Source organism: Lycorma delicatula, chromosome 8 (assembly GCF_047948215.1).
Source record: "Lycorma delicatula isolate Av1 chromosome 8, ASM4794821v1, whole genome shotgun sequence".
Taxonomy (NCBI): domain Eukaryota; kingdom Metazoa; phylum Arthropoda; class Insecta; order Hemiptera; family Fulgoridae; genus Lycorma; species Lycorma delicatula.
The window spans coordinates 13,897,426-13,920,798 of record NC_134462.1 but is presented as its reverse complement, the minus strand read 5'-3'; the positions used below and the strand labels follow the sequence as shown (position 1 = coordinate 13,920,798).

The following is a 23,373-nucleotide window of genomic DNA, read 5'->3' as shown; positions in this document are numbered from 1 at the left end:
TTAATCAATACCTCTAAAAACTCGATTATAGTTTTGGAAGTGAATAATTCAAAGTATATTGTAAAGTGTGATGGGACATCAGTCTCACTATAAGCCACCTTTATAAATAACATTTTTTAAGAACACAAGTTTGAAGTACTCAAAATTATGTTTTGTTTTTGTGATGGACAGTTTCAGTAAGTCTATTATTAATGAAATAACTATTTAGGCTGTTGGTCAAAGGTTAGTAGCCTCCTCTTGCTGGTCCGCAGCATTATTATTACAAAGTAATATTATGTATTTAAAAAATCATCGAAAAACCTGTTATTTTACAACGTCTCGCCCAACCCCCAAGTTTTTCTTTTTCGTTTCTACTACAGGTAAAATGCGTGCTGAAAATCTATTTCCATTCCGTCCAGATGTTTTATTGTACGGATCGGGTGATTTTTTTTTTTATTCTGCTCTGAATGAACCGATCACATAAGTCTTCAAGCGAGTAATAACCTTGAAAATTTCCTCAATTAAGGAATAAATTAGGATTTTTTTAAGATTCTCAGAGAAGACTCTAGTTTGAGGTCCGATGACGAATATGTGGGTCATTCTGAACAGAATAAAAAAAAATTAGCCCAATCCGTCTACTAGAACGACCAGATGGCCAGTCCAATTTTTTTTAATATACAAGATGGAAAAAAAAAAATACTAATGTGCGCTACAACCATGTTTTCATAATTTTAATTTATTACAGAATTGTGAAAGAAAGATTTTCTAGTAAAGGTGAAGGGAATTTCAACAGCTGTTTTTAAAGGTCGAGGCTTACATTAAACACCTTGCACTGGTTAGTTATGTTTTGGTAAAGAACACTGTAAACCTATTGTACGCTATTTTTACAGATGATTGGGATTACCAACAATTGGGATGTAATTACATCAATCCCCATAATCTTTTTTCAATCACATTGTGAATTAAAACTATGAAAATTTGTACGAACCGTGAAAAAATACTGTTGACACAGTTCGACTGAAAAATACCTACTTTACGGAGAACCAAATAATTATCTTTTGCTTTAAATGGCTGTCATATTGAAACCGTTGGTCGAAAATAAAAACTTATTTAAACTACAGGTCAAACTGTGCTTTGAACTATTAGTAAGCATTAGTTTTTTTCTAATCTGAAAGTTGGATTTTATGGAAATATGAGAGAAATAGGATATATTTTATCTATAATTTTCCAAAATCCTTTATATCTTGAAATAAATTGAAACTCTTAAGAATAAAACATAAGTGAGCAAGGAAAGTGGAAGTAAAACTCATTCTTTCCGTCAAGTGGTTTGTAAGATTATTCAAATACAAGCTTTACTTTCGTACCGAATATTATAGGAGCGTACTGCTGGCTCTACACAATGCGTATGTTTTTTCTAATGGCCATTTACCCTGTAGCACAACAAATAATTATAGATACGATATTTAGTTATTTATCACTGAATTAACTGGAATGTACAGTCAGAAGTTCTACAAGAATAGCCCGTCCTGAGTTTCTTGGTTACGCCACTGATCTTGGAGAACTGAACTATTTATTGATGTTGCTTAGTAGATCGTTTAAATCTGGTAGATTGTGAACAGCACAGTTTAATATAAATCTTGTTGAAAAGTGGTTACGTGTGTTTGAGTAGTTTCGATTTATAATTCTTGAACATAAAAACATTTTGGGAAATTATTCATAGTTATTAGTATTTACTCGAAAATAATGTTTATCTTTAATTATAGATTATTGTTATAATTCTTGTGTAATTTTTTTTTATTGGCATAATGACTTCCACTTGGTGATAAGAATCAAATTTATTAGTTCTTGCATATTGAAAGCAAGCACCGAATTTTGTTGCTGTAATTTTATGTACTTTTGTTATTTTAATAATAAAATCTGTGTTAGATTCACGGCAAAATTGTGTTTTTCTCATTACGTCTTAAGACTTTTTAACAGTAATAAGTTAATGTATTGAAAAGTGTGTATTAACTATTCACTGAATTACTGTTTTTATTTTTTTAACATGTCCGGATTTAGTACTAGAAGCGAAGAGGCGATTGAAAGAAAAGTGGATGTTATGTTGCCAGACATTTGTAGTTCGGAAAATGAGTTAATAGAAAAGTATGATTTAGATGAATGTGTTAAGTGGATAACGGATAACAATTTAGAAAAGGTAGGTGGATTTAAATTATTTTTCCATCTGTAATCAATGGTTGTGAATTCTATTAGCATTTAGACTCTGTTATTTAATTTTTTTTTCTGTCAATAAGTTCAGCTGCAGTTGCTACAGTTGGTTAGTATTCATATCATTTGATATACTGCAAACTTTCTCATGTATACTATTTAATGTTGTGAGTGTTTCAAGTGATTTAAAATTAATAGTGCCACTTCTGTACCTTAATAGATCAGATTAAAATATCTACCAATCAGATTACACATTGAGTATTTGTTGAAGTTAAATTCTAGATATGCTTAGAATCAGAAAAACAGAAGATCTAAATTTTAGAAAATAAATTTTCAGTTTTATCAGTACTCTAGTTAATTAGTAATTAGTTTTTGAGTTATGGTAATGTGTTGAGATGCTAATCCGGTTCTATGGAGAGAGATTAGGGTTAAGGTTAAGGTTGGAGTTTTGTGGAGAGAGGAATAAACTATGAACTAACCTTAGTAGACTCAGAGTTGGATTCAAGAGTCACCTGTTAATGGTTGTAAGGTGACTGTCATCATATGACTACTAGCATGAATGGAACATGTAGTATAGTCTCTCTCTGTAGTGACATTTCCATTTAAACATAAATTCGCTCAAATGTCCTAAACATAAATTCGGTTAGGTGCCCTACAAGATGGTGTTAAGTATTGCCAAACCTTGGTAATTTATCCCTAAACTCCCCCCACCAAAGGTGTAACCTTAACTCTTACCTTAAACTTAACTTCTTTCCACAGAATGGAGTAGCAACTGAACAGGTCTCCATAACTCACAAAACTTATAGTTAATTGTCTATAGTATTGATGATAGAGTACAAACTTTAATCTTGCATGGGTCACCTGCTGTTAAAACCCGCTTTCTGACATTTAGATCTTGTATTTTTTGACCCTAATTATATCTACTATGGTATATTAATTAAGAACAAATGCATTAATCAACTTTTATATGTAGCATTATTTCAGCACACAACATACGCAGTTGCACTAAATGATGATAAATAAATCAAAAGTGGCAGATAGTATAGATGTTTACCATGCAGGTTCAAAAGTGTTCAAGTTCTCTGCCAAAGAGCTCGCAGCTACTATGCTTTCTTTAAGATATAGAAACACGAGCTCCTTATTTGGTATAGTAAACACATGTACATGCATCACACAGTGTTGTAGATGTAGATTTATTGTTTAAATTTTTTATGTTTTAACCCTAGAAGTTACTGTCTTAAACTCTCCAATGTTTATGTGCTTTTTGAACTATCACTGTAACAGTCTGGCCCTTATACTTTTACATCTTTACATTAATTTGTTTTCTTCTTAGTACACCAAATCAGAGAATGGTTTTAAAAATGAGTTCCATTTAAAGTTCTGTGATAAAAAAATTTAATTTGTATTAGCCTGAATTCCACTTATGGTCACGTACATTTTTTACTTTGCACTTTTATGCTTTTTGCACTGTAAAACTAGTTAATTAAATCTTTTCCAAGTGTACTGTGATAAAATTGAACTTGTGTTGAGATGATACGGGATACTATAAACAGGCATTTCAGTTGATTAGTATTCATCTGATATTGAGGATTTCTAAATAATACCTTTTTTTATTTTTTTTTATAAAGAAATTAATAACTACAACCTTTTAGTTAATTTTCACTTTTTGAACAGGTATGTTTACAGTTTCCTGATTCTCTTCTTTGTGATTCTGTTGAAGTGTCTTTATGGCTTGAAAAACAAATCTGCAGGAAGTTGTATATCTTAGGTGATACTTCATATGGCAGGTAAATTTATTAAAAAAATATTATAATGATGCTGAGTGTTCTAAATATAATACAATAAACTTTTTTGCTAAAATATTTATCAAAATAAAATTTTCCGTAGATGTTTGTAATCTAGTGTTTTAAGTCATTCATAATTGTTAACATTCCCAATAATTTGAACATTGTACATATAAATTCTTAATTAATTGCAGAGTTAGTGATTTATATTAAAAAAAAATTGTATGAGTTTTCTATAATTTTATGAATAAATAATAGAACTCAAAATAAGTGTAAAGCCCTTTGTAATTTTTCCAAAATTTACTTCTTGTTTAAAAATGCTATCTAATAGTCATTCTACTGGGAGTTCTTTAACTCTGTGGCAAAACAGTTTACTTTCTCTTGACTATTAATGATTTTTATTGTTTAGTTGAAATGTGTATCATATCAAGCTAATTTTATGTTAAGCTAAATGTTCATTTCTGTCAAGCAATTTTATATTTCTATTGTGGTAGTCTCATCACATTTTAATAACTTTGTGTGTACAAAGTAAAATTAGGTACTTACGTATTAACACCACTGCAGCTACAGCTTTATTTAAAAACAAAGTAGTCAATCGGATTTCAGTGAAAAATGAACAGTCTCTATTAATTTTAATAAATGGTTATTTATATTTATTTATTTTATAAATATAATTTAACCAAATTTAACCTACGCTCGTTTCGCTCGCTAACCTTGACTAATTAACACCGTAATTTTTTGAGTATTTATTTAATAAATTCAGTAATTATTGCAATTATGTATTATTTTAATCAAAACACTCCTGTTAATTAGTCAAGGTTAGCGAGCGTAGGTTAAGTTTGGTTAAATTATATTTATAAAATAAATAAATATAAATAACCATTTATTCAAATTAATAAAGAGACTGTTTTGAATCTATGTTAAACTCTATATTGGCCCATTTTCCACCGAAATTCGATTGACTACTTTGTTTTTAAATAAAACTGTAGCTGCGGTGGTGTTAATACGTAAGTACCTAAAATTAATTATAAACAATAAAAAATAGTGAGCACTATCCAGATGTTGAACCAGCCTCTTTCATCCATTATTTTGTTCTAGCAACTGGTGTGTAATGGCGACTAAGTTTACCAAGTAAATATATGTAGTGTGTGTAGATGTTAATAATAATGTATATTTAGCTATCTGGCTATTATTCTGTGGACATGATTTATATTTTTCTTATTTTATTTCATAGCTGTCATTGTTAATACAATAATTTCTTAATTTTTTTTTTTTTTGCTTTATTGTATAAGGTGTGACAAATAATTAAGAAAAATTGCTTAAGAATGGACTGGTACTATGTAGACACTCTTACGCAGGAAATAGATTTGTAAATGCCCCCTTGATTTTAACACAGTATTTTTGTTGCCTTCTGAAATAAATTCTCATTCAGTAATCAACATACCCTCTCATCACATTTTTGTTGGAGTGTTATCACCATTTTGAATAGCCCTCTTTCATGAGGTTGAAAAAATGAAGTTTGCGAGGTGCCAGATGAGATTGCTAGGGAGATGCTGCTATACCACATCAACTGCCACTATATGTGCTATATCACATCCATTTGAAAATCTATGATAGGTATTTATTGACACTTAAAAATACAATGCCTTTAGCTGGCCATCCATCTTAAATTGACTTTCTTCTGAGAGTCTCTTCACTATTTTCAGATATACTACTGCATTAATTTCATTGTCAGTGAGTCCGTATTTAGTGCATATACCATCTTAGTTATAAAAGAAAATTGTTCTGCAACATCTTTCTGACAGAGGAAATTGTTCAACACTCTTTCATATGAAGATGGGAATAATATATCAACTGAATTTCATTTCATTTTTAATAAGAAATGATTAATCCAGCAATAACCTACATTGATGGAGGTGATTGTTTTCATCATGATATTTTTTTGCCATACCAATATAAAAAAAACTGCTTAAAAATATTGTTATTTGTGTTAAGTTGGCAATAAGCTATGTTGCTAATTAAAACACTCATCTCAGTATTGAAGATAATCATGGGTGGTGTAGTTTGCACTTCCATGTGCATTGTTGTCAATGTCAATGTGCCTACTATTGAATGGAACTCATCAGTTTGCAATCATGACTTATAATTAGTTATGATGTCACTATATATTTCAAGTAAATGGGAATTAATTTGTAATGGGGGTTAAATCTTTTGGCCATAAAAAACAAGACTTTCAAATTGGTTGCTACTTTTTTTTATTGAACATGCTACTTTTATGATAACCATACAAGCAAATAAAATATTGGGCAAATAAAATTATATTCCTTGAAAGGAGATGTGATTTTGCTGTTTAATATCTCTTATGATCAAGTGATTATGATAAATGTGATTAAATTTTTGATTTCCCCATCTTATTTTTATTGTATATTTTTCATATAGCTAATTTTTAAAGACTGTGCTACTTATAGTGATATAACGTAATTTATTTTCAACATACATCATTGTGGACTCCAGTTGAGAATGTTGTCTAATTGAAGTTGTGTAATTATTTTCTAATTGATAATCATTTTTGTTTCTTTGCAGTTGTTGTGTTGATGAAGTAGCAGCTGAACATATAAATGCAGATGGTATTATACATTTTGGACATACTTGTTTAAGTCCTACAGTTCGATTACCAGTGTTTTATGTATTTCCAAAATATTCTCTTGATGTTACAAAATGTGTATCGATTATAAGACAACATTGTTCTGCTGTGGAATCTCCGTTTGTTTTAGTTTTAGTCTTTGATGTTGGTTATAGCCATCATATGAGTAAGTTTTTTTTTATTAATTTTGTGTGCGATTAGTCTTCATATTTTAATAGAAATATCTGTTTGATATAATGAAATATTAAGACACTTGAGAAATAGATTATAGTGAATTTATAAATTTATTTATAATAATTTCTCTCAAGGGTATTGGTGTTTATTTTTCAATTTTTAATGAAATTATAAATGAAAAAAACATTTGACTTTACGTGTGTTTTATAGTTTTTTGGATAATTATGATGAGGTTGTCCAAAAGGTTCACAAATTTTTTAGATATATTTATAACAAAGTAAGGTTTGTAAAGCCAGCCATGTAAAATGGCAGCATTTCATGACTGTGTTGTTGAGGCAGGGAGAACAACCTTGCCTTGGATCGGTGGACTGGTTTCCAATGTGCATTTGCCATGAAAGCATATTATAAAAACGGTGACAGCACACGCTGCTTACAGGGAATTTCAGTATCACTACAATTTAGAAAGTCATGATTGTGCTCTGTCTTGCCATACGATTAATACAGAGGTTGAGAATTTTGAGGAGACTGGTTCAACTTTAAAGAAGAAACCATTAGGAGCTCCATAAACTCTGAGAACTTCAGAGAATATTGAAGCTGTTTGGATTTCGTTCACAATAAGTCTCAATGTTTTGCTCATAAACATTATCAGATTTGTACCTTGACAAGACAACCACTCCATGAAGACTCCATCAGGACTTACAGTTCCATACAAAATGCAAATTGTGGCACAGTTAAAACCAATGGACCTTTTGGTGTGACTGTGAAAAAATGATGAAAAAGATCAATGACTACCCTAGTTTCATTGAAAATTTGTAGATGTGGGACAAAGTGCATTTCCATGTTAATGGATATGTCAACAAACAAAAATGATATTGATTCCCTAATAATCTTAAATTACATTACGTAGCTCATAAGTCTTTACATAGCTTTAAGGTTACCATTTGGTGTGTTTTATGTGATGCGGCTTGATGGGGTTCATATTTCTTTAAAGATGTGTGAATAGATGTGAATATATCTAATATTTGAAGATGTGAATATTCAATGACTGTGAATATTCTCCCACAGTGAATTTTCTGTGCCAGAACAACTCAAAAACTTCCCTGAAACAGATATCTGTGGTTCCAGCAAGATCGTGCCGTGGCCCATACTGCAAGAACATCAGTGATAACCATTCGACAGTTCTTTGGTGACCATGTAATCTCACCACCTACTCGACATTATTTTCAAAAATTGAAAATTGTTATTTCAGCCTTAATGGGGTATATATTGTTTTAATTTTCAACAATAAAACTTGCAAAAATATTTACCATTGGTGATAGTTATTTCAAAATTTCTTGTTTTTCCTGATCCACCTTTATATGCAAAAATAAATTAAAAAAACATTTAGTTTACTGTATACTAGATAAATCACAATTGTAATGGAAAAAAGGCCTTATTCCAATTTCTCCATATTTTTAAGTTCTGTTACTCTTTACATTGAAATTTTGAGTAGAAACAACATTACCTTTAATACCTTATGGACCAATTGAAGTTTGTAAACTACAAATTATGAAGATATGAAAGTAATGGAATGAATAATTTATTCTAAATGACTTTTTGATGTGACAATCAATAATTTTTTGAAACACCAGGACAAGTTAAGAAAAGTTAAATACTGAGAATTGCCACTGGATTCCAAAAAAAATGGAATTCCTCCTTTTCATGTTTGTATAAATCAACATAACAGTGTGTTTTTGTAACAGTAACCATAGTATGTACGGAGTGTATGTAAAGAATATCAATGATTTTAAAGTTATTTAATATCTCTTAACTTAGACTACAATAATGAATTGCAAATAAAATGACAGTAATTCTTTCACAGTTTTTCCCTTCATTTGATCAATGTGAGCACTTTCGTCATGTGGGACACATGCCCAGCTCATAGAAGAGTTTTCCCATACTTTAACTAGCATGTCTGGAGTAATGGAAATGACAGCTGGTTCAATCCTTTCCTCAAATCGGGTAGATTGTAGGTAATAGAGGCATGTACACAAGATCCCAATAAAGTAATCACATGTGATCAGATCAGGTGACCGTGGAGGTTCACAAACAAGCTTTGTCATTGGATCCATGCTGACCGATCCTGTTCACAGTGCTAGTGAGGAGGTGCATCATCTTGTTGCCAGGAAAGAGCCACATACGTAGATATCCAAGTAAGCAAGTTACTTGCTTCAGCTAAAAAAAGGTCGGTTTGTAAACTTAATTTTGGAAAGTCCTTTTCATATTGTAGGAGTACATCGGGATTTTCTGATCTCCAGATATGGTCATTATATGTGTTAATTTTTCTACTAAGATGAAATGTTGATTCATTATTAAACAGAAGACGATCTTCATACTGTAACATTCAGTTACGAAGTCACTGTACACATTGTAGTCTGTAGGCTTCAAAGCTTGCAGTCAGGTTGCTTCAAAACTGTTATAAACAGTTTGGATGCATATGTAAGTGTTTCCTTAAAACATTCCACAGTTTCATCACTGGCATTGCTAGTTCATGGCCGGTCTTCCTAACAGATTTTTTATGACTACCAGGAAAGACTTCCCAATATATTCAACATTTTCTTCAGACACCTTCAGTCCTCCTGTACTCTTCCTTTTACATAAACATCTGGTTGTTTCATACAGATTACACCATCAATGAATGTTATTGTCACTTGAAGGCTCACAATTAAACTTTCTACAAATCCATGTTGAACTGTAACTGGGTTCACATTTAGCAAACTGCAAAACACAGAATGGGGATTCTGTTCAGTCACAATCTTTGCTAGTGGCACTGTGAACTGGAAAGGTAGAAGCTAAAATTTATATATTTTTTCTTTTATTCTAGTCTTAAAACAACATTCTACACCTCGTCCAAAAGATATTGTGTAAAAAATTAAAACCCTTACACATTTTTTTTGTACACCTGGTATATGATTTTGTCTTGTTATACAACTGATTAACTTGGACTACCAGGTCTTTTGCTACATGTGAAAGAGTATTTTATTTCAATATGCGTGTTTGTTTTTGCTTGTTTAGAATTTATTCGTGATGGATTATCTGACTGTGATGTTGTTATGGCTGAACCTATTAAAAATAAAAATCACAGTTGCGCATGCTCAAAGACATGCTGCCTTTTAAGTGGTGGTACAGAACATTCTATTTATAAATTAGGACGTGGTTATTGTCTACATAATAGTAATGAGTCAAAAGATATCGTGTTTATTGGGCCAAAAGAGTCACGATTACTTTATAATTTTCGCATATCGCTAAGCGGTAAGTGTAATTTTATTTTATTGTTAAGGATCCTATATTATTTACTGTTTGATCCTGGAAAGGACAAATTCCTGGTGGTACTTGTATTCCTCTCCAGGTTGATAATCCTCTCCTTTTTCGTTCTTCCTTTTCTTATCTTTGATCCCATTTCTTCTGGGTAGGTTCTGTGAGAATGTGGAGGCAGTACTTGGTGAAGTTGCTGCTTCTTTAATTCTAAACAGTTTGAATCAGTTCATCTTATAACATTCATGTCTTATTCGCTACTTCACCATTACCTTGTTTTTGTTGTCTATATTTAGTTGTTATCTATCCAAGAGTTATTCTTATTTTATTTCATAGCTGTCATTGTTAATACGATAATTTCTTAATTAATTTTTTTTTTTGCTACATTGTATAATGTGTGACAAATAATTAAGAAAAATTGCTTAAGAATGGACTGGTACTATGTAGACACTCTTATACACAACACAGTCTTTTTGTTGCTTCTGAAATAAATTTTCATTCAGTAATCAACATACTCTCTCATCACATTTTTGTTGGAGTGATGTCACCATTTTGAATAGCCCTCTTTCATTCAATGTTATTGTAATGTTATTACATTATTTAAAAATTTAAATTAATAATTACTATTAATTTAAACAGATTACTTTTCATTTTCATGTTCCATAATATGTGTTCAACATTTTCAAACAGTTACTAACTAAAGAAAATGTTTGTATTGTTATAGGTATTGTAATTTTTTCTAATTATTGTTTGTTTTCAGTTGAAGAAATGATCAAAATTGTTTTTAAGATCTCATTTTCATACCACTTACCATAAAATTTTGAATTATGAATAAAATGTTCAGATATGTTAAGGAAAAACATATATAGACCTTAAGTATGTCATCCAAACATGTGTCTGTATTTATATTAGGTATAAATTAATATATTGTTTAAAAATCATTATATTGTTTCACATAGAATTACAATCAAATTGTACTAAGCCAATGAGTTTATTTCAAATTGGCATTTTGCAGCTAATAAATGTTTCTCTTATTTTATTGTAATAAGATATTAATAATGTTATATTATTTCTCTAATTAATATCCAATTGAAAAAGAAATTATTTAAATATAAATGATGAATTAAGTAATTCAAACTACCTACCTTTTTCCAGTATTAGCTAAACCAATGAATATGTCATTACTTTTCTAAACACTGTACTTTCAAAACTGGACCTTTCTGTGCTACTGGCTTGTTTTGTGTATGTCATCAAAAGAGGTCAGACCATTGGTAAAAATTTGATTTTAATTTGAGCTAACCTGCTCTAAATAATTTTATTTTTCAAGTTTTTTTTTGTAAACAAAGTTATTGCCCAACCATAATCCTATACAAACAGACCCAAATTGAGGTAATGGGCTAACTTGATAATGTTTACAAATTGAAACATCATGCTTTTGCTTCAGTTTTGCGTGAAATGCAAAAAGATTTTGTAAATAAAATGCAATTTTAGGAAATTATAGAAGACAACAGTACAAAAAAATTTACCACTCATTTTCCCAATAAAATTATGAGTATAATTATTTATTTAATTGCTGATGTTCTGAGAACAGTTCATTTGATTTTGGTAAATCAAATATTAAAATAGAATTTGATCTAAAAAGTAAAGATCTATGAAGTTAACTTTATTAATGTTATTCTTGGAACCACGTCTATCTTTCTGAATATGTTTTAGTCAGCGACTCAAAATATCACTTATGAAAAATTACTCTGTAAAATGTAATACATTGTTAGTTTAAGCCTTACTTCTCACCTAATAATTAGAGTTACCTCTAAAATTCTTACCTCTATAACCCTTTTCTTAAATTCTATTATTATTTCTAAAAATTCAGATCAACTTATTCTCAGTTGTACTTATTGCATTTTGTTCATGTATTCATATGAACTTTTCTGATTTTTTTAAGTAGGTATAATTTGAAATATATCATATGAGCCTTGAATATCCTATTATGAGAATAGTTTTTCTGGTGAATTAATCCAGCAATTTATCGGGCACATGACTAGTTCCTTTAGTGCTTTTTTTTGCAGAAGCTTACTCTACCAGGAAATGGTCTGTGCGTTTTGGGGCACAGGTAGTGTGATAGAATTAATTTATTTCCACCATGCATTACTTGCCATCACATGGTTCAAGGAATTTTATCTTAATATAAAGTGAAACTATTGCAAGTGATATATTTGTGTTATTTTGTTTTATTTTACAGGAAATATATATTGTTACTCTGGAAATGGCCAGTTGGAACCTGTTGATATTGGAAAAACTTTGCAGCGTTGTTGGTATTTTATTGAGAAATTGAGAGATGCAAAAACTGTCGGTATAATTGTAGGAACGCTTGGTGTAAATGGGTTTTTAGAAGCAATCAGAAGAGTTTCTACTCTTATAAGAAGAAAAGGGAAAAAATGTTATGTAATTTCAATCGGTAAACCAACTGTAGCAAAATTGGCTAATTTCCCAGAGGTTAGTAACATAAAAATTCTTCTCATCTAAGGTAATTTGTTTATTAAACAAGGCTTTTAATGTTGGCACTTTAGACTTACTCATATTTTTCAGTTTCCAGGATACTAGAAACAGTTAGATATTGTCAAGAGGTTCTAATTGTTGCCGAATCATTTAGGTTGCAGAAGATGTAATGTACTATCTAATGATAGTAATTTTAAAATAGTTTAGTGATATTAAAATTGATTCACTTACACTTATAGTAATGTTCAGTGTAAATTTACCTCACAGTTATTTTATAAATTGTGAATTGCATTGTAAAACAGTACACAGTTGAATTGATAAATTCTCGCAAGACCACTCAATAGTTGTTGATAAAGACTGATCTGGCCATCCTATTCACACTGCAACAGAAAAACAGAAGGCGAGTGAACCTCTGGATTTTGTGTCTGAAAACCTACATTACATTAGTCACTGTCATCTGAAGTTTAACCGTATTTAAACATCTGGAATTCTATTGTATTGAGTTTTTAGTTTTCCATTTAAATGTTTCATCCATTTCATGAATTCATAAAAGAATAAGTCTGCAACTTCATGTGCTACATCTGTCATTTGTTGTTCAACCAAAAAAATATTTTTTTTTTAAAATGAGAATGATAACTAATTGTTATAGTTATTTCCACCAGTTTAATGGTAAATTCTTCATTGCAAATCAGTTGTTTAATAGCAGATTTTCAAGTCAAAGGTTCTAAGGTTCAAATCTTAGTAAAATTTCCTAGTAATCCTAGTAAAATAGGGTGGATACCAGTGTGTTTTGGTGGTTGGGTTCAATTAATAATCGCACATCTCAGGAAAGGTCGGCCTAAGTCTGTAGAACACTACTCCTCATTTATGTCATACTTACCATCCTGATCTCATTGGGACTTGGCTAATTGTTCAATAGTTGAACAGATTGCAACGTACACTTTAGGAAAATAAAAAATAGTTTTGTCCAGTTTTTGCTTTTAACCAGTGTTTCTACATCAAAATAAAATTATTAGTCAAGTACTTGGTAATAGCCATAGATTAACTTCAAAACAGGGTAAAGGTGTTATTTTTCTCTCAAACTCTATGATAAAACAATAGTGTTTATTGCTCACTCTCCCCCCTCTCACTCAAGCATGTGTGCACACGTGCTCACTCACTCATAAACTCATGTGCACGCGCGTACACACACACACAATACACTCATACATACAGTTATTTTCTGTATTTTCATGGGATTTTAAAAATGAAACGAATGTCTTAAATTTAAACGTAGTTTACATTTAAATCCTTTTAGGATACCTTTTTTGGTTTCATAGATAAGGTTATTACATTGCTAACTGTATATAATAATTTTTTTGAATCTTGTTAATAAATAGCTCGTAATACTTTTATTACTGCTAGTTTTCTGACTGCAAATTTTATTTCTCAAATCTGTCTATGATATAAAAAAATTTATCAGTACTAATAAATGCATAGATTGATAAGTTTGATTAATAAAGATTAAAAATTTTCTATTCAGTTCTTATTCTTTCTAAGACAAAATACCACTTAATTTTGTGGATTGACCAACTCCAAATGAATACCTTTTGTCTTTTATGATTTTAACATAGATTCAAGGGATATAGTAACATGCAAATGTTAACAATCAATCACATACTTGTGAGAAGTGTCTTAATTGATGAGACTGGAAAAATCATGAATGTGCTGTAATGCATGTACTGTCTATTCACCTCAGTTCAAAGTTTTCAACTTACGGCTTGTTTTTGGAATAGTTTTTGAACATGCCTCATATTATAAACTAACTTTAATCTTAGTTCTTAAAGAGCACTTATTTAAAAATGAAGCAGTAATATCTGGTTTTGTTATTTCTGTCATTAGGAGATATAATACTATATACAAAACTTATAGACAGGATATGAGGATAGTTTAAATATTAATGAAATTAAGTAGTCCTTAAGAAATCTTTTGAAATTAAATGTATATACTTTTTTTAGTTAAGGAATTATTTTGAAAGTAGAATTTAGTAGAAAGCAGAAAAGTATAGATAGCTGCTGCCACATGTATGTGAATCTTATGTAATAATAGCATAAATTTAATTGTTGATGTGATTCTTATTTACTAATCAATCAATTATCCGTTGAGGTACTCCTGAAAAACTTGTGAATCATACCTTTGTCCTCTTTTACTTTGGCTACCTGTCTCATCCAATCTTTCTGTTGAAAATTTCTTCTCTCCTAGTTGAAACAAATCTCTTTTGTTATTTCATACTCAAACCTTGTTTACTCCTTTATACAATTAAACCCATTCTGATTTCTACAATATCTTCTATCACTTCATAGTGATCTATATCTAATTTTTACTTCTCTGTTGGCTCTTGCCTGTTACTTAACTTTATTCAACTCCATAATATCTAAATCTTTTGCCATCATTACATCTATTACCTTCTTCCCAATTTTTGTGTCGGTTTAAAAATATTTTCTGTTTTAACTCTAAAATCTGTACACCCATTTTGGCTCTTCTCTTTTTTCTTTTCTCCTAGTTTATTTTCATAGTAATTCCAAGTTTTCAAATACTACTCTTCATTTGTGGAAATGAAATGAAGAGATTAAACTCTCTTTTAATCTCTTTCATACATTTTAATTTAGGCAATTATTATGATGAGTTGTTACCCAAAATCATATGTACCTCTACTTCCAGCATAAATAAAAGATTGTAAGACAGATGAAAGTGGAACCACCTGCAGTCCTTTTAGTATCAGAACTGTAAAGACAAGAGTTTGGTGAAGAGAGGCCAGACTGGTCTTTTTTATATAAAGACATAATTGAACTGTTATTTCTCTTAATAGGTGTGGTGCTTATAATAACTTTTTAATCATGCATTTGTACTGAGTTTATTTTTATTTATAATTTGTAAACATATTTTCTTCTCTCTAGATAGAAATGTATGTAATGATATCGTGTCCTGAAGCAGTTCTGGAAAACAAAAAAGACTTCTATCAGCCAGTTGTATCTATAATGGAAGCAGAAATGGCATTGAATGAAGCAAGATCATGGAGTGAAATTTCAACCAGTGATTTTAGAGATGTTATACCAGGTATCGTATCAAAACTAACTGTATTTTGGAAATAATTATTATTTTTAAATAACTTAATCACAAAATATTTCATTCATAAAAGGGCTGATCTCTGTAGTGGAGTGATTTGTCTTTCATCCAGAAGTATTTGTTTCAAGTCCTGGCATGGCATTTTTCACACGCTACAAAAAATTCATCTATTGTTATCATCAGTCAGTATTAGTTATGGATTGCCAACCAGAATAAAATTAATATTGAGAAATTAATTGCTGTTAGGCTTTCTTTCCTTCAAGTCAATTATAGACAATCAACACTATTCATTTTTCCAAGGGAACAAATTATACATATTTAATTATGTTAAAAAACAAAATTATAAAAGGAAATGTACTTTTCAATTTTGTGATGAACTTATGTGAGAATTTTAGGAACATCAAGGGATGTCCGTCATGTTTGCATAATATACAAGGCACATTCATAAAGTAAAAGGTTGGTCATTAAAAGAAATAACTTGTGAGAAAAATTTTTACTTACACTTTATTTTACTATATATCTATTTCACTTTTCCACATAATCGCCATTCAGTTCTAAACACTTTTCGCAACACTGCACCAGTTTCTTTAACTACTCTGCATAGAAGTTCGCCACCTGAAATTGAACCAGCTGAAAATGAGTTTCTCGTTGTTTTCAAACCGTTGTCCACCAAGCCACATATTCAATTGCAAGAAGAGGAAGTAGTCACTAGGTTGAAGGTCAGGACTATATGGAGGGTGGTTAAAAAAATTCCCAATGAAAATCTTGAATCTTCTTGGTTAAGGTAGCGGTGTGAGGACACATGTTAGTCGTGAAAGGAGAACTATGCTGGACTATAGTTTCCATATCATCAATTTTGGATTGCACGTTTCAGTTTGGTGAGAATATTTTGCAGTAAATATCAGCTGTAATTGTTGATCCATATTCCATGAAGTCAACCAAAATTGGTTGATTTCATCCAAAATTGCCCTTTTCGTCCCAAAAAGCAGTTGCAAACATTTTTCAACTGAATACAGAGATAGCTTAAACTTCTTCGGTTTTGGGGAACTTGAATGGCGCCACTGCATTGACTGTTGTTTAGATTCTGTGTTGGTGTAGAATATCCATGTCTCGTCGCCCATAACAGTGTGGGAAAAAAATCATCTATCTTGTCAATAGCAATAGTGGTCCAAAATGCTCATCTACTGCACATTCTTTGCTCTTTTGGTTGTGAGCATTGTACATAATTTGTGATATTCAAGCTTTTCTGTGAAATCTTGTAGTTAGAGGTGCTTCTAACATGCGGAAATCGATCAGCTAATCATCAATCACCGATCACATTGCAATTTTCGGTTCACTTGTTCAATGATTTTTGTCGATCTGAATACTGGGCTCTCCGCTCTGCTCTTCGTCATGCACATTTGGACAGCCATTTTTAAAGTATTACACCATTGTCTAACTTTTCCTTCACTCATTACACATCATTAAGTCATGTATCCACTAATGTAATAGTTTTAAACAAATTTTTAATATTTTGCAGTGGAGTGTTATAGCAAGAACTCAGCATTATATTGATATGAAGTCACCTTGATTAATATTTTTAAAATAATCAATAATGATTTAGTTATTAGTATTAAGGTATGATTAAGGTATTATGTATTAATCAGTTATGATTATTGCTTAAGTTATTAGCTACTATGTGTATAAAGTTTGGATAGTTTTTTCCCCATGGACCCATATCTACAACACAAAGAACAGCAATGATGAAACTGGATTATTTTTTAATTATCATCATCAGAATCTTAAGTTCATTACAGTCTTATTTAATACTTAATTTGTGATATCTACTGAAAAACTAATTGAGCCCTGTAATAAGTAATTGTTTTCCCCAATTCCATCTATATTAAAGAAGTTCCCCTTTAATATGAAAAACTGTGAAAGCAGACATTTATCTGCTTTTAATTCTGTAAACCACTTTATTGGTATCCCAGTCAGTGGTTTCCAGTTTAGAAAGAGTCTAAAAATGTGTTTATCATCATCATCATCAACTGGTGTTCTGTGGCAGGATCCTTACACCATCATTGTCTTCATCCATTTCTGTCCTTGATCACCTTCCCCTTCATCACTTTGTAGCTTCTAGTTCACCTTCTTTATTATCTTCATCCTTCTTCTTTCTTGCTTCCTTTCTCTTTTTACTAACTCTTTCAAAGCATTGTCAAGATTCCACTTCTTCTAACCACATGTCCTAACCATTTTCTTTTCTTTTGTACTCTTCTTGCATTAGTGCTCTTTCTTCTTTAATCCTGTTCATTATTTTATCAGTCACCATTTTATCTGTTCATATTTTTTTCCCCATCGTTCTCCATATTCACATCTCAAAAGCTTAAATCAGTCCTTTCTCATCATCTGTGTTTTACTCCCAACAAGACACTCCTTATATAGTAGTTGGCTAACCTCTTCCTTAACTCTTTTAAGTCCAGAATTTCTTCTGCAGTCAAGCGGTGAAAGGTAATGAGAGTGATTTGTGTATTGAATAATTGTTGTAAATATACAACAGTGTGGTTAAGTGTATGTACTTTTTCAAATGTACATAACAGTGAGAATTCTCTCTCCATCTAAACTACTTCATAGTCCACTCTATGAGTTGTACTACATTCCTATATCACTGTTGGATCTCTTGATATCATTGTTTGGAAATGTGAGTCCTACTGATAGTTATATTGGGACAGCCTTTGTATATATATAAAATTAATTTATTTTATAAAAAATAAATGTTAAAAAAAACATTGGTGTAATTTATTTGAAAAATTACATATTTAATTACTGTAACTTGCATACACCCTTGTCTTTTGCGCCCTTGCATATAATAGGCACCTGAAAATTAAGGTTTAGTTTTTGGGAAAAAAGGTAAAACGTAAAATTTTCATTTGATCTCTATTTATTTTTTGTGCAATAAAAATAAAATAATAAAATATGTATTTTAAAAGTAAATTGTCATTAAATACTACATTATGTAAAAAAATTATGTTACATTGATAAATACTGTAAAAAATATGGAAATACACATAGGCAACATCTGAAACAGAAAAAGAACAAAGAGTTTATTGTAGCAACATCCTACAATCATTTTAAAAGACAAGCAAATTCAAAACTAATACAGTAAATCTGAAGAAGGAGGGGCATGATTTCAGCAGGGGCATGATTCGTCTTCATTTTCCAAACAGTAGTCTTCACTTCCAACTAGAAATGCAGTATTTCTTGAAGCTTTACACCACCTAATCATATGAAGTAAGATACCATGCAGCCTAGATCCATTCGCGTATTTATGTCAAACTGTGCTTTTTCAGTCTTTCTGTACTAGTACAGAACTGTAGTTGCCATCCACTTTTAATAAAAATGTTTCAAATGAGCTTGGAAAGGCCAATTAATACAAACATTGAATGGCTGAGGTAGTGACGTCATTCCAGTAGAATACAAACTTGCACTGTTTTACTTTTCTAAAAGTATTATTTTTTCAAATTATCTGTTACATATCTACAGAAACTGTCCCATCACTGAAAATTTTTAAAATTTTAGAGTGGGTAAAACGTGTGTCCTCTCACACACACATTTTACCCACTCTAAAACTAGCACGTTATTTATCCATTCTTTTTCTTGGCACTTAATGACATCAGGAGGTAATTTTTCACTTTTTGGAAGGGTTTTTCTCTAAAACACAATAAATGGTGGAATTTTTTTTGCTGTCTTCAAGTACTGCCAACATGACTGTACATTGCTGTTTTTTCATAACCACAATTATGTGAACAGTTTTATCACTAACAGCATTAATTGTTAAATCTGGTGGCAAGTCAGTGTAAACTGGGGTCAGCATTTCCTATCTGCCCCATTAAAAAGTTATTTTCTTGTCTTAATTGAATTAAATATCTTTGAAAGGCCAATGATTTTTCTTCAAATGAGGATGAATAATAAATCAAATCAGTGTTATAATAAACAAAAATGCAGAAGTAAACCAAAATGCTTATTGTTGTTAAGAAAATAAGTGTTATTGTATGCGAGTAAACAGTCAGTTAGTAAAGTCTTTTAATTATGTTTTTGTGTTTATATTTTATAGGTGGAAATTATTATGTAGAACTGCCAGAAAGTAATACAAATTTAGATCCTGATGTGTCGTTAGTAAGTAATAAAATTCGTTATAATGTAGATGTTGAGGATATCACAGTTCAATCTGGAGATGATGGCACTATACAATTGCGAGCAGATATGCCACTTGATAAATTATCTTCAAATCTGTCAAACAGGTAAAAAATTGTTGTTTTCTTTTAATATTTGACTGGAATTGTGTAAAATTATATCATGTTAGTTAAATTTCATTGAAGGATTTGTGTATGTTTAATGCAATCATATGTGTGCCCTGTAAGGTTATTTTTAAATTGTAGAACCGATTTTTCTTCTCTTATATTTGAGCATATGTATATAAACAAAATGAGATGTCATTTTATTTTTAATTAATGTTAATGATTTTTTTCTAATAAAATACAAAATAGAGACTTAATGATTTAAAAATTAATGTGGCCACTGTTTTGAAATTTGAAGTGATCATTTTTTTTTCATTGAGAAGTAAAACAAAAATTCAGTGTATTTTGAAATTCTATTACAAAAAAAGGAAGAATATGTGACTCAGGCTGCTAAAAAAATGCTTGATGTTATGTACATGGTGCAGTATAAGTAAATGTGGTATAAAGCTGGTTCAAGAAATTTTCAATCAGGAAATTTTGATGTGAATGATGGACCTTGTGTTGGTAGTGATTTCAGTAAAGAACTAAACATTGATCACAAAACGTTTTAAACCATTTGTTGAAGCTGGTTAAAAAAAAGCCTGATTTTTGGGTGACACATGATTTTATAATGAAAAATTTAATGGATCGAATTTTCATCTCTGAATTGCTGGTAAAACAAAATGAAATCAAACTATATTTGAAATGGATCATCGTGGGCAATAAAAATAGATCACCTTGGTACTGAAAAGATGATGTGGTTTAAGCAAGGTGAAGTCTGCTATGGAAAAGCCAGGATTGATGCCAAAAAAGAGATGCTGTGTGTATGTGGGATAGGAAAGAAATTGTTTACTATGATTTACTACCACTCGGTCAAATGATTGATTCCTAATCTCTGCTGTCAACAACTGGAAAAATTACACTAAGCAATCAAAATAAGGTGACCAGAATTGATTGATAGGAAAGTTGTTTTCTTTCATCATGACCGTGTCAGATAACACACATTATTGGTGATGTATCGAAAATTGAATGAGCTTGGCTGGGAAGTTTTGATGTAACCACTATGTACAGTCTTGATTTTACACTGTCGAAGATTACTATTTGTTTGCTCTTAACATACATTTTTAACAGTATAAAGTGTACTTCAAAAGAGTCCTGTGAAACTCAATTATCGCATTTTTTCGTCCAGAAACACGCAGTGATAATATTATGAATTTACCTCAAAAATGGCAAAAGGTGGTTGATCTGTCTTATATTTGGTTTAATAAATTTTATTTGAAGTGTTTATATAGAGAATAAGACCTTGTTTTATTTTTTCATTAAAATATGAAGACATTTTTCCCTACCCTTTATATTTCTGAATGTTTTTTCTTCCTTAGCTGAAATTTCAGCAATATATTTTTTTAATGTTTTTATTAATTAACTTTTGCGATTGTTTTTCAGAAGTTGGCAAGGACTTGATCCTTCACTTGGTCAAGTACCAGTTACAAAATCTGTGCCTGGTCGTTCTGGTATTCCTCAAGCTTACAGTGATGAAGTACTTCATTCAGCATCAAAATAAATAACAAATTCTAATTTATTATATGAGTGACTCATCGAAAAAGCAGACAAAGTCTTTTACTTATTGGGAAAGTAGGTTTAAAATTTTAATTTTGCATCACTAATTCTTCAGAGAGTTAAAGAATTGAAAAACCTATTTTATTGATTTATTAAATCTTAAATAGCTTAAATGTTGTACCATTTTTTTTTTTACATTTTCAAGAATATTTAAATTTTTTTTCATTAAAGTATATTGGCTTGGTTCAACTTTTATAAATCTCATTGTTATAATAACAAATATAGATTTTAATTGTAAAAATGTAATTTATTAAAAAAATTTAAATGTAATAAAAAATGTGTAAGTGAAGTTTTCATGCATATTGGGAAAGGATATTTTATTCGTGACTGAGGGAACTATACTGACTAAACTATATACTACAAATAGCTTCTTCTGTGATTGTTTTTTATTTTTTATTAGTTTTAATTTGTTTTTATTAATTTTATTTAATTATTTGTTTTTGTTTTGTGTACTTTATTTTTATTTATTTCATGTGATATATATTTAGCCTTCATAACTATATAATATTCAGTTATTTATTGTAATAAGATAAATGTAGTAATTTAAAAGTTAGATCTTTTAAACACTGTATTATAATGTCCATAGTCCATAATACTGTAATACTTAAAAACATGATCACAATACTTTTTCCGTAATTTGGTATTCAGTTATTTAAATTTTTTTCCGACCATTTCTTTTCATTTATTGATGTCATTTTTTTATATTTGCCCAAATTAATTACATCAATTAATGACTAGCACTAGATAGGGAATCTTGGAGAGCTGCATCAAACCAGTCAAATGACTGAAGACAAAAAAAAAATTACATCAAATTCAGCTTGATGGTAAGTAGGCGATCTCCAATATTTTATCACCTTTTTGTTCCAATATCTGATCGAAATAACGTGCCTCGTATGTAATAAAATGATTACACGTTATATTAATCCATCCATAATAAGGATAATAAGTATAGATAGGTGCATTGTTCTTATCTATAATCAACCAGTTTCAACTGTCGTGCTGCTCTTTGTTGTGCTAAAAATAATTCTTTAAATGATTTTACCTTTTATGCTTTAAAAATGTATCTCGTTTATAATTAAACTTGTATTAAATAAAATGTTTTCTGTAATTGTCTTGTTATAAAATAAAGTTCATTAATTTTACAACATTTATGTTCAAAGTTTAGAATTTAATTGTGTTATGTCTTACTGTTAAAATTCTCCGTTCATGTTTTATATCTAGTGTCTAAAGACCATAATCTTCTAAAATAAGAAGAATTGAAGTTTCAGAATTAATCTGTTTTGAAAGTATCTTCTATATGGTTTTTTTATCAATGTATTTCTGGTATGTTGTTAACTCCAGAAAGCTAATGTATCGTAAATCTTATGAACAGCAAACATGCTTCCTTCCCTGTGTGTTGAAACAATAGACTTGCTCATCCTGTTACGTTCCTTCAAGCATTAGATACAATAGTCAGTAGCTGTTCAGCTTTCTTGAGTGCTGTCCGTTATACTATTTTTTAACTGCTACTTATAAATTTTACAATACATTAGTTATAGTGTTAGGATTTTTTTTTACATTTTAATTTTTAGAGTTTTTTGTTTTCTTTAAAGAGTTTATTTTTTGTTATTGGTGTTTTAAAGTTTTCAAGCTATAAATTGGCTCATTTGATCAGAGATGAATTAATACTGAAGGTAATTGTAGTAATTAAAGTTTTGAAGGTAATGGTTCAGAAAATGAAACTGATGCTTTAGAACATGATTTTTGTTGTAAACAGTAACAATTCAAACATGGAACTTAGTTTTGTAGTCACTGACAGAGATTTGGTTAGAAAGTCATCTGG

At 30.2% G+C, this 23,373-nt stretch overlaps 2 protein-coding genes across 2 annotated transcripts in view; both read left to right on the top strand.

Moving 5' to 3' along the window:
* LOC142329127 (uncharacterized) overlaps window positions 1-23,373 on the top strand; it is a 134,932-nt gene that overhangs the window by 68,131 nt on the left and 43,428 nt on the right. The window lies entirely within an intron of this gene.
* On the top strand, window positions 1,346-22,688 carry LOC142329601 (2-(3-amino-3-carboxypropyl)histidine synthase subunit 2-like). The gene is made up of 8 exons (XM_075374312.1): window positions 1,346-2,173; window positions 3,859-3,971; window positions 6,552-6,778; window positions 9,841-10,077; window positions 12,320-12,573; window positions 15,513-15,672; window positions 19,772-19,958; window positions 21,378-22,688. Exons 1-8 carry the CDS (start codon window positions 2,024-2,026, stop codon window positions 21,493-21,495), a joined length of 1,446 nt encoding a protein of 481 aa, XP_075230427.1. The 5' UTR covers window positions 1,346-2,023; the 3' UTR covers window positions 21,496-22,688.

What these genes read in the sequence shown, in the direction of transcription:
- LOC142329601 (XM_075374312.1), top strand. Translation starts at nt 2,024, where the DNA reads ATGTCCGGATTTAGTACTAGAAGCGAAGAGGCGATTGAAAGAAAAGTG. An exon ending in GGTGATACTTCATATGGCAG is followed by an intron (nt 3,972 to 6,551) that starts GTAAATTTATTA and finishes GTTTCTTTGCAG; the next exon opens with TTGTTGTGTTGATGAAGTAG. An exon ending in TTTTCGCATATCGCTAAGCG is followed by an intron (nt 10,078 to 12,319) that starts GTAAGTGTAATT and finishes TTTATTTTACAG; the next exon opens with GAAATATATATTGTTACTCT.